The 12,461-nt window shown below is 42.7% G+C and overlaps 1 protein-coding gene across 1 annotated transcript in view; it reads right to left on the reverse strand.

Annotated features, from left to right (window-relative positions):
* LOC124605969 (solute carrier family 22 member 7-like) overlaps window positions 1-12,461 on the reverse strand; it is a 150,510-nt gene that overhangs the window by 36,102 nt on the left and 101,947 nt on the right. The window contains exon 8 of the mRNA XM_047137933.1: window positions 10,668-10,882. Coding sequence (XP_046993889.1) covers window positions 10,668-10,882 — 215 coding nt within the window. The remainder of the gene's footprint in view (window positions 1-10,667; window positions 10,883-12,461) is intronic.

The raw sequence follows: 12,461 nt of genomic DNA on the forward strand, positions 1-12,461 counted from the left end.
TAAGAAACAACCAGTTCCCTCCTAACTCACATGGTAGAAACGGGAGGGGAATGGTAAGGTGCAAATCCACTTTACAAACATACTTGAAAACAGATTTATTGTTTGTCTCTTCAGAACACAGACGGTCAGTTCTCAAAACTTTAAGCTAACTCTGATAACCAGCGTTGAGGAACATAGTTAGCTTTACAAATCCGACTGCTTACAGTAGAGTAATATAGAAAATAAACAATGTGTAGAAAGAATCCCAACAATCTTTAAGTATGCCTTCTCCTCCTTGAAACAAATAATTACAACTCACCAATTAGCAAGCGGTTGGCTCGAGAAATTACGAAAGACAATCAATTAAACAACAGATACATTTTTTGCGAGCCAGCTGACAACTTTAGGGGGGGGGGGGGGGGGGGGAAGGTTGACCGTGGTGCCACAATATTGGTGTTAGTTTTAACAACAATAGGTCCTTCGGTGAACATGCTGGCCTTTTTCCTTACAATAGTCGGTCTCTTGGGGCGTCTGCTTACAGTAGCTTGTGACATCTGTAACATAGACCTATTAGTGCCATTCATAGCCAAGGAGACACAGCGCTTAATTAACATGTTTCATAACGCCAACAAACGTACGCAAGCATCCTCTTTGCCCCCCCCCCCCCCCCCATCCACACACACAGAAACTTCGCAATGAAAAGCAATTACAATTATTTGAATTATTCCTTGTTATTAAAACCCCAAATCCAAATTAATTTTAACCTTTAATTTAACCGTCTCTAAATTAAGCCAAAAGATGATTGCTCTCCCTCATAACAGCTTAACAAATCAACAGTCTGAGTGCTTTCCAGACATTTCAAGTAAGAAGTAACTATTTGGCTACTACAAGCAACAGCGCTCGATTTTATGAAACAATTCCGCATCAAAAGGAGTGCAAACAGTTTGAGCCAGTTACTCGTACTCCGCAAGCTCCCAGTAAGTCGACAGCTAGTCACTAACACCTCCTCAGTTTACGAGAAGCAACAATCACAGCCCACTTAACCGGACCAGAATTACAAAAAGTTCAGTGATCTTCCACATAGATAACCTTTACGCAATGGTTGAGTAAAGAGGAACTCCCTTTGAAGCACTACATATGTAAAGTACAGCAAACCAGCAACAATAGAACATTGTAGGTTTTTTTAAAGCATGAACTTTGTACTAAATTATAGCCAACTGAATTTAAGATTTTTCTTAGGGGGAGAAAGAAACTTAAATAGTGAAATGTGGGAAATTGGTAATATCAAATCACTTAAAATACCAACCTGTTTCGTAACGTATACGTTCAGTAGTGCAATCCCTTCCCAAAACAGCATATAATAGCGCAACTGTACTCGTACTTCTACTGTAACCAGGCTGTGGGACGCATAAATGTTTTAAACAGCCGCGTAGCATCCAAACCAACAAAAGAAGTGAACACAGTGCAAATTGGTCCCTCAGACTCGATTACAGCACTCTCATCGGACTCGCACTTGGCGACCACACCGGCTCCGCAAAAGCACAGCAGACAACACACCCCTCAGTGCACCGTGCGCTCACCCTCTGCCTCTGCTAGCAGGGGCGTGGCCCGCCACTTCGCGGAGTTTCTTCGTACCACGACGGAAAAAGCTTGAAGGACTCGAGAGCAACCGACACGCCTCCCGCGATTAAACAGTCTTCCCGTCAAAGACCCTCAGACCAGCATCTATCATCAGAAGACTAAACTAAGGACGACCATCGATAACCAGAGAGGCATTACTCTGATAGAGAAGCCAACGCGCACGGCTCAATATGTAAGTAGCCTGTTTATATGTTAGTATGGTAGTTGGGCTACAGACTGTAAGGTAAAGGCGGGACAGCAGCAGCACATTTTTTTTAAATTGACTTTTATCAACATATAAACACTTAAATCGCAATAAAATTAGGCAAGATTGATGGTCCGAACATTGTAGTTTATTAGAGATACCAGCGCATTACAGAAAACTTTATAACAAAGGAACATTCTTATGATGTACAAAGGATTCTAAATTTCAATTAATTAGTAAGTGGCGGCAAGATGCCGCAGAAGGGAGGGACAGATGGCCAATGGCAAAATACATTGAAAATGACAATCACTTTGATTTTTGTTTTTCAGGTTTTTTTTTAAGTCGTCCACATAAACGACACATGTTCTCATAGAGAGTGCACGATTCATGAAACCACCTAGAACATCCTACATACTGAACCAGTCAGAGGTAGACTTTGTATCTTATTGAAGTTCAAGGCACTCTTAACATTCATTTTCTTCGAAATTTAATTCATCGGAGGAACTACCGTGTGGGGAAAATCAACATCATCTTCTGATACTTAGTCCTCAAACATACCCTTCTTTGGCGGTTTTTTCCCTCTGGTGTTGGGGATTTGATTTCTTGTAACTGCTACATTTTTGTGGGCAAGAGCTATTCCTTTCTTCTATCTTTCGGTGATTTTTCTTTCTTTTTGTTGCTATAAAGTCGGCGGATGATATATTTGTTGCTGATTGCTTTCTTTTGGGTTGATTTCTCTGAGGCAGTATAGGAACAGGTGAAACCTTTTCCAGCAGTTGTGATGGAGTCTTTCCATGAGGTGTCACTGAGTTGTCATTGACACAGCAGCTGCCTTGATCGGTTGGTCGATGAGTAGCCGAATTTGTGCAAGGTTTGCAGGTAGGACGGTGTTCTCTTAACACATTTGTTTCAGACCTTGATGTTGATGGCTAATCTGGAGTCATATCATTAGAGAAATGTGCAGTAGTTGGTAATTCAGAATTATTAATGTCTGAAACAAAGGCATGGTTTGGAATTACTGCTCTGTCAAGCGGGATAATTCGATTAGCTCTACATCCGGATACACCAATCTGGACAGTGGCAGCACGAGTCCATGCTTTGAAGAGCAACTCTCCAAAGTGCTGCCTTGAAATTCTTCTGTCTGCTTGCATTACCTACAATCCATGAATGACAAACCTCTTTAAAGTAGGATTTCAGCGGCATGAAAAATGATCGGTTTACTGGCTGTAAAAAGTGTGTCGTGTGGACAGGCAAACAAATTATCGACACTTTATTTTCAACAGCTATATCCAAGAGGTTGACACAATTCATGAGAGAGTCATGGCAATCTGACAGAGAAAGAGCAGGGCCAGGCACTTTTCTAGGAAGGAAATGGTTTTTGAACCAATTCATGAAAATATCAGTTGACATAAGCAGATTCTCTCCTCATAACAATTGGCCCTGGAGGCATGTTGTCTTCAGCGTCGTGTTTTTTATTCACTCCTTTGTAAATGCAGTAAGGTGATAAGAAATTTCCCTCGCCGTCACAGCATGCCAAAACTGCTATTGTCTCTCCTCTTTCAGCAGAAGTAATGACATGGGCATCTCTGCTTCCTTTTGCCGCAACAATCATCCCATGCTCATTGTTTAACTGTAGACCAGTTTCGTCTACGTTGTAGATACCAGCTGGTCTATCCAAAATCCCATTTTTGGTCAACGTTTGTGCTGACAGATCAAAGTAAGAATTGACTTCGTCTTTTTCATTCCAGTCGCTCTGGCTACAGAAAGCTCTCGCGCTTTTCTGATGCTTAAGCCCTCATTGCGTTCTAAAAGTTTCTTTTCCTTGTTGAATTTGTTTCTCAGTCCCAACTGATCAGCTAAATTGAAAGCTATTGGCCTGACGTCTGATGTTTTGGGAGCAAAGCCACAGGATTGCAGTTTCTTTGTATAGGCAACTAATTTCCATTCTGCTTCTTCAGCCATGTATGACGATAGTCCACACCCTACTTTCTTGAAATGGTGCATAGCAAGTCTTCTTCTTAATGGTCGTTCTGGCATATTATTCATTGGAGCTGCTTTGCTTTTAACATAACCTTCCTCTTCGACTAGTTTGGCTACCTCTAATAGATCTTCTGCAGTCCATTATCCCCTGTCTGTTGTCCTAATGCGTTTTCTGGGCATTTTTCTGTAAAACAAAAACGTATGGACTCCTGTAAGCATTGCAGACATTGTGGCATCTGTCCCACAGTACTGGTGCGTCCTCTGTCCGTTTTTGCAGGGACAGATGCTGCACCCCCATTTTCAGCGAAGATTTTATCGGAAGAAACCATTACTCGACCGACATGACCTATAATGTTTCTACTGCACAATCTAAATGCAAGTTATAAGCTACCAAGCGCGTGTTTACTAGTACATACTATCAAAAAGGAATCAAGAAAAATTTCCTTGACTTACATTGGTCTCGAAATGCTGTTTTCTTAAATTTCTCGTCTGTTTTCCGCTCCTGAAGTACCAAAACTTGTGAGTAAACTGATCTCACCAGCGGTTACAACAACAATGAGCGCCACGCACACAACAATGTCTGCTGACGAATTTCTTGGAAATGCGGCGTCTGTCCTCCCGCGTCATCTGTCCCGCCTTTACCTTAATTAGCATCTCTGACAGCGCTCTGCATCCTCGGTAAGAGACTCTGTAGTTGAATGGACTAGCAATTAGCAGTTAGCGAGCGGACGGCTAGAACATGTGTCCTCCGGGGAGAATCTGCGTTGCTAGGATATGAATTGTAATATGATGGTAACGGTTTGGGTAATGGAATTATTGACGACTATATAATTTTAAAACATGGATGTCACATGAATATGGTAAAATCCGCTAAATACATTGTTTGCCCTTCAACAGAATCTTTCTTGTGCTATCCATATGCCTACTAGAAGTTCGAGCCTATAGTAGTTAGAATCCTTTTATTTAAATGGCTGTGGTTGCTGCTTGATGTAATTGTAATTCGCGTTATAAAGATTTTCTGTGAAGTAAGTGACTTACGAAAAGTATGGGTTATTGTTAAGATATCTTCAAATTCAGGGCCATTCTTTTCTGTTAATTATTTGAAGTTATGCTGTCATTTGATAGCAGGCAGATTTCATTGGGCTTGTGTATTGTGGGTATTAAATATATAGGTTAAGTTTGTGTTGACTTTGTCAGGGAAAATTCCGTAGGTCAGTGCTAAAATGATAAAAATAAGTATCGGTACAGTAAGTTCAGTTGCACTCTGCAGTTTAAGTAAACACAAAGACGTTTCAAGTCACGTAAAAGAAATAAGAATGACATACTACGTTCTAACCAAGGGCTCTGTACGCTACCTGTCAGGTCGTGGTCCGTATCCCAGCTACTTAAAAGTACGACATCACACCACAGACACTTGTGAATGTGGATCAATCGGCATCCTGCAGCGCATTGTCTGGAAAAGTGCCAATACGCAAGTTGTTACAAACCAGATCAGGAACCAGTACAGCACTGTGTAATACAGAGAAGTGCCAAAGGAACTAGTATGGGCTTGCGTATTCAAATACAGAGATATGTAAACAGGCAGAACATGGCACTGCGGTCGGCAACACCTATACAAGACAACAACCGTCTGGCGTAGTTGTTAGATCGGTTACTGCTAATACAATTGCAGGTTATCAAGATTTAGGTAAGTTTCAACGTAGTGCTATAGGCGGCGCATGAGCGATGGGACACACTATCTCCACGGTAACAATGAAGTTGGCTTTTCTCTTACGAACCATTTCACGAGTGTACCGTGAATATGAGGAATCCGGTAATACATCTAATCTCCGACATCGTTGTGGGCGTAAACAGATCCTGCAAGAACAGGAACAACGACGACTGGAGAGAATCGTTCAACGTGGCAGAAGTGCAACCTTTCCGCAAATTGCTGCAAATATCAATGCTGGGCCATCAGAAAGTGTCAGCATGCGAACCGTTAAACGGAATATCATCGATATGTGCTTTCGGAGCTGGAGGCCCAGTCTTGTAACTTCTATGACTGCACGACACAAAGCTTTACGCTTCACCTGGGCCCATCAACACCGACATTGGACTGTTGATGACTGGAAACAAGTTACCTAGTTGGACCAGCCTCGTTTCGAACTGTATCGAGCGGAAGGACGTGTACGGGTATGGAGACAACCTCATGAATCCATGGACCCTGGATGTCAGCATGGGATTGTTCAAGCAGGTGGAGGCTCTATAACGGTGTCGGACACGTGCAGTTGGAGGGATGTGGGTACCCTGATACGTCTAGATACGACTGTGACAGGTAACACGTACGTAAGTATCCTGTTGAATCAACTGCATCCATTCGTGTCCATTGTGCATTCCGACGGACTTGGGCAATTCCAGCAGGACAGTGCGACACCCCATACGTCCAGAAATGCTACAGAGTGGCTCTAGGAACACTCTTCTGAGTTCAAAAACTTCCTTTGGCCTCCACGCTCCCCAGACATGAGCATTATTCAAAATATTTTGGATGCCTTGCAGCACCCCCTCGGACTGATTTATGGACATATTTGAACGATCATAGTGTCAATCCCCGCAGCACTACTTGAGACATTACCAAGTCCATGCCACATCGTGTTGCGGCACTGCTGCGTGCTCGTAGGGGCCCTACACAATATTAGGCACGTGCACAAGTTTCTTTAGCTCTTCGTTGTATAATAAGGAATAACGAACTGTGGCACAACCTGAACTCGCAGACATATAAAATAATAATGAACTACAAGCCTACATGGCTGGGAGAAAACGAGGAATAGACCATACATTATGATGAGACGCGCCACCGCCTGACATCCACTTAATGTTCAGGAAGCAGTGAGAAGACGAGCCTTTGGAAAGAGCTGGAAAGGCTTCGTGAGACCCTGAAGCCATCTCGCAATCTCTGCGCCTTATATGGTTCAGCAGTACAGCCCCTGTGAATCATATGTCAGTGCACCTGGGGCTAACCAAACAGACAGATATGCAGCTTGGTTCTGATACGAAGTACAGTAATATATTGTAATGTTGTTTAGTGTATTGCTGTGTGATGTAGTGAAGTCCAGAAAAGGGTAATGGACCAGTAGCCGATACTTTCTGGATTCCGAGTAAACAGATTTCTGTCCACCAGATGGCTAAATGATAGCACGTAGAGCTTTTCTTTTCTCTCTTTGTTAGGACATTTAACTATGTAGGTATTCTAAGTCCAATTTTTTCACTCTTAAATATCATAAGGTTACAACTAACACATTTGAAAGTACCCAAATCATACGTGTTATATGTTCATGCCAATTCATGTGCAACATTAAGTCTCTTCTGTTATGTTGATAATAGACTGAAAGGAAGTGGCAAATGAAACAAAAAAGTAAAAAAGTATGGGATAGAGTCAGATGGGACTTATTAAAATACGAGGCATCAACTCCTGTTCTGGCAGCAGGGAAAGTGGTGCTGCCGAGACACAAGCTGAGATGTGCCATGAGCTCTTTATCAGTGTTGCGCTAAAGGAGTGGTGTACTGGCTGTGGTTGGAAAAAAAGAACAGCGATGTGCAGGCGACTGTGTCTGGTTCTGTTTCAGCGTTTGTGTGTTACTGTTGTGTAGTCGTTAAGACGGGGCCACTGCAATGCCTATTACTGCAATGGAAAATAGGTTTCAGTAAAAGATTTTAGGTGAACTGTATCACAGAGCGTACCTCACTTTTTTTCGAATTTGTTTGGCTTATTTTCCGATACATAACAGCAGTCCTAGTTCGAATTACTGGTCCAATTTATGTGGTCCTTTTGTCAATATAAGAGTAGGCTGTCTTCATGTGTTCTAATTCTCTATTGTCTATTGTTTGTTGTTAATTAGTGGAATGGTGTCTGTTCAGCTATTTGGCTTTGCGTAGCATTAATTGCAGCTCGTTTTCAGCGGGAGAGTTGCTTATTGCAGTCAGTGTTTTGTGTTATTGTAAATCTAAGTCTGTTTGAGGAGCAAGAATTTTACTACGTTGGATTATTTTGTTATATATTCTCAGATGAAATGTTGTCTGTCATAGGCTGAACAATTTGAATGATGGACAAAGATTCCTTTCAGATAATTTATCGACACGATGGACCTGCATCAGACAAGACTGGCGTAAAGTGTATTTCTTGGATTAGGTGCTGGTCACCTTTCTTGTATAATAATTTTCTTATGCTCACTTATTTGTTGCATTATGTAATTAATAAATGTGTTTAAAATTTGTTGAGCAACTACACCCACACAATCTTCAGCCACTTTCCGAAACTAAGATTTTCGTCGCAACACCTGCAAGACTATACCTCACTGTATAATGCCATTCTTATTACACAGGATGTGCCACCTGCAGACTGTCTACAAAATAATTGAAATTTCAATACATTTGGAACTGAAGACATAAGTGGGATATTTGTGTAGTGAATAAAATATTACTTAAGAAATGCTAAGCTTCTAATTGCTGGAGTTGTCAATCTCATGTTCCGATCGATCTATAAGTGTTTGAGTACCAGAAATGAGCCATTTTGGGCTCATGTTATGCGTTGGTTGAAACCTTGGTTCTTACTCTGTGTTTGGTTAGCTGCAGCTATAGCGATTATGCTGTTGTTCTCTCTCTCCGTGAGAAACAGCAGCGGTGTGTATCGATATTCATACCTTGTATTATCTTTGGTCTGGTGCCTATAGTTTCCAGCTGTGCTGTGTGCGGGCAGTCGGTCGGTTGGCGTGGAGCAGCGAGGAAATTTCCGCGTGGCGTAGTTTGGCCAGGCCCACTGGCGGTCTCTACGCAGTGTCAGAGTGTGTGGGGCTGTTCCCATTGCTACGAGGTCTGTGTCTTACCGATCCTGGACACGACAGCTGAGTTGGGATTTAATTTATCAAAAAGGCAAGACTGTTCAGTTTGTGCCGTCTGGTTCTCGTTGTTTTCTGTTGGAACATTCCCGAGAGCAACTACGTGTGTGTTCTAGTTGGCGGAGGTTTAGCCACTGTCCGGTGGAGTCTAAGTGTATTTGGTTATTAGCAATTGAAGTGTACCAAAGAAATTTTCTGCCTTGTGGCCGTTAACGTTCCTGTTACCTGTTCAGATTGTTCTGTCTGCTTCTCGTTGTTGGCTGTTGGGACATTCCCGCAAGCAACAACGAGTGTGTTCGAGTTAGAGAAGGTTTAGCCACCGTCCAGTGGAGTCTAACTGTATTTGGTTATTTACAATTAAAGTGCATCAGCGGAATTTTCTGCCCTGTGGCCGTTAACATTCCGGTTACCTGACCCGGCCGCAGACGTAAATTCAGGCACTGCCCTCTCCTCACCGTGTTGTCGCTGTCCACCACGGTGTGTAGATTGACAGCTTAATGTATGCCTGGTTGTGGGTGTCCATGACTTTTACGTTTAGCATTGAACTCACGGTTGTGTGCTGGTAGAGTGGAGCGCAAGTTAACTTGTCGGTGCGTCCATTGACTGTCTGTTGGTTTGGTTGTCGTCGGATCGAGAATGGTTGGGCCGAGTGGCTGTCTCACCTAAGTGAAGGTTAGTATTTCATGTGATGGCCGACCCCCGAAACATCTGTGCGGCGTTAGATGCACTGCCTTTTCTTATTTTCTGTTGTGTGTATTTGTATGGCTCATAGCAGACGGATTTGAATTAAAGTTGAATTGTTTTTAGTGCTGTTTTAAGTCATGGCCCTTCAGCCGTTTTAAAATTAAGGTTCCTTTCTTGTCAATTATTATATTGTTTGGGGCCTTAAACCTAATTTAAGATAGAGCTTTGTTGCTTAAATTTATTTTACCTTGAGTTTTAAGTCATGGGGCCTTCAGACGTTTTTATATTAAGGATCTTTGTCTTTCGAGCATCAGACTGCTTGGGGCCTTCAGCCTAATTGAAGATGCCTTCTGCCTTGTATTTCTTTTACTTAATTTTACCTTGAGTCTTAAATCATGAACCTTCAGCCGTATTTTAACTAAGGTTGTTGCTTTTCAAGTGTTAGATTTTGGGCCTTTAGCCCAAATGTAGAACTTACATAACTTACACAACTTCTGCCCAAATACTCTCTTTGGCGTGCGAATTTAGGGTTAATGTCTTTTAGCAGTTAATTTTAAAAACAAATAAGAGGTTGCGCATTTAAGGCGTCAGATAGTGTGGCCTATTCAGCCGATAACTAATTTCAACGATTTTTATGTAATTTTTGGACAAAAAAATTAAGTTATATGAGTCCGAGTGCAACTGACAGCCGCTCATTTTGGCCCCTTTCCACAATTCCAACTACCTGTCCTGTCCTGCGGGTATATCAGGGCGTTTCTAGAAGGTATTCATTTTGCCACTTTCTTTCTACTGCCGATGTTTTTTCAGTTTGTGAAATCTGGTGATAAATACGATTTCATTTGATTTCAGTCAAAATGTAAAAGTACATGTTGACAATTAGTGAACAACATATATCTACTGCCAACCGGTATTTGAGCTCTTCCCACTGGGCTCATTGTGGTACCGTCAATCTATTTCATCCATATCACTTTCCTTAATCAGTGCATAAATTCAATGATTGATACATCCAGAAAGCCGGGTGAGATACAACGCATCAGAGGCGTCACTGAAGTGAACTCCTTCCTTGAATTTGTGTTGGTTACAGGTTTAAGAACATGCGCTTTAGGACACCAGACCCAGACTAACAGAATCGCAGTTCTAAACATATCGTATTGAATGAGTTTAAGCTATGGTGGCGATAAAATATGAGATGTTACAGAGTGGCTTGAACGATTACGAAAGAACAGCCAAGCTACAGGAAGGGAACGCAGAATGTCATAAACCGTGGGAGAAATACTACACTACAGAACAGAGCATCCAGAGGAAAGTTTACACTCTGCGCGGCTTACCCCTCAGCATACAGAAGGTGGCCGCGCATGTGACCCCTGCCAGCAGAGCGCAGCCCACACTTGTCCAGCGGCGGCCGAAGCGCGCCGCACACACGTGGACGGCGCAGACAGAGGGCAGCTGGACCGCGCCCTGCGCCACCACTGTCAGGAAGGGATTCACGCCCACACCACCAGCCAGCAATACCAGTGAGTACTGCGTCAGTACGTGCGCAGACCTGCTCGAAGCAGTAAATAGTATGAAGTAAATAGTAAGTCATGTGCATGCTCCCCGCGTCGTACCTTTCATCTCTAGCTATCACATGAAACGTTAGTTTGAAGTGTGATACAATTTTTCTGTGTCATATGTATGTACCTGACTGTGTTTTATACTATAGTTAAGAAAATTAATTTTCTTAGTACCAGGGTTAGCAAGAAAGACTTAATTCTCATCCCAAAAAAAATCATTATTATTTCGCACAGAGGTGGCAAGAGTAACGCGATACCTCCTAATAATGTGTTGGACCTCTTTTTCCCCAACGTAGGTCAGCAGACCGACGTGTCAGCTAGTAGGAAATCCGCTGCAGAAGTGTTTTTTTTTTTTGTGGTTTTAGGGCGCACAACTACAATGGTCATTAGCGCCCAGACTAAGTTAGGAATGCACTGCGAGGCACAAGGTTAAAACAGCAACTAAAAGGGACAACACTATAAAAGACATATTAACATACAAGGGATTACAAGAAAACAGCATAATCAAAAGGCCTTAGACAGGTTTGTCTAGTGGATAAAACGAAGAACGCGAGCAGCTCATCCTGGGTCATCCGCTAAAATAGCATCCAGATTGCATGGCAGGCCAAGATCAACGCGAAGTGTATTAAAATTCGGACAGGACGTTAAAATGTCTCTATAGCTGTCCATAATAGCAAAGATGTTCTCGGTGCAGGATTTTGTACACAAACTGACCTCCAGAATGTGTCCCACAAATGTTCGATGGAATTCATTTCGAGCGATCTGGGTGGAAATATAATTTGCTCGAATTATGCAGAATGTTCATCGAACCTATCGAGAACAGTTGTTTCCCGGTGACAAGGATGAATAAAAACTCCATCTCCAGTCAATGATCGGTTCACGTGGACGAGAGGATTGAGTACATTTCATGTAAACACAGCCCTAACCATTGAGGACCATCCCGCAGCCTGAATAATGCCTTGTTGATAACCTGGGTACATTGCTTCGTTGGTTCTGCGTCTCACTCTCTCATCAGCTTTTACCAACCGAAATGGGGACAAATCTGAGCAGGCCACGGTTTCTTCGTCGAACAGGGTCCAACCGACATGGGCACAAGCACAGGTGAGGTGGTGCAGGCTGTGTTGTGCTGTTAACAGAGGCGCTCTTCACGGTCGTCTGTTGGGATAGCCCATTACCGTTAAACTGCGCGGCGCTCTCCTTGTGGATACGTTCGTCGTACGTCCCAGATTGACTTCTGTGTTTATTCCTAGCAGTTTCCTTGTCTGTTACCACTGACAACTCTACGCGAACGCCGCTGCTCTTGGTCCCTAAGCGAAGGCCGTCGGTTTTTGCTTTGTAGGTGGTGAGAGGAACTGCCTAAAATGTGGTATTCTCGTCAACCTCTTGATAATGTAAAACAATGAATACTGAATTCCCTAACGATTACCGAAATGGCTTCCGAAATGGAATGTGTCATGCGTCTAACTCCAACAACCATTCATCGCTGAAAGTCTGTGAATTTCCGTTGTGCGACTAAAATCATGTCGGAAACCTTTTCACGCGAGTGCAAATGACAGCTTCGAAAATGCG

This window comes from Schistocerca americana, chromosome 3 (assembly GCF_021461395.2).
Source record: "Schistocerca americana isolate TAMUIC-IGC-003095 chromosome 3, iqSchAmer2.1, whole genome shotgun sequence".
Classification (NCBI taxonomy): domain Eukaryota; kingdom Metazoa; phylum Arthropoda; class Insecta; order Orthoptera; family Acrididae; genus Schistocerca; species Schistocerca americana.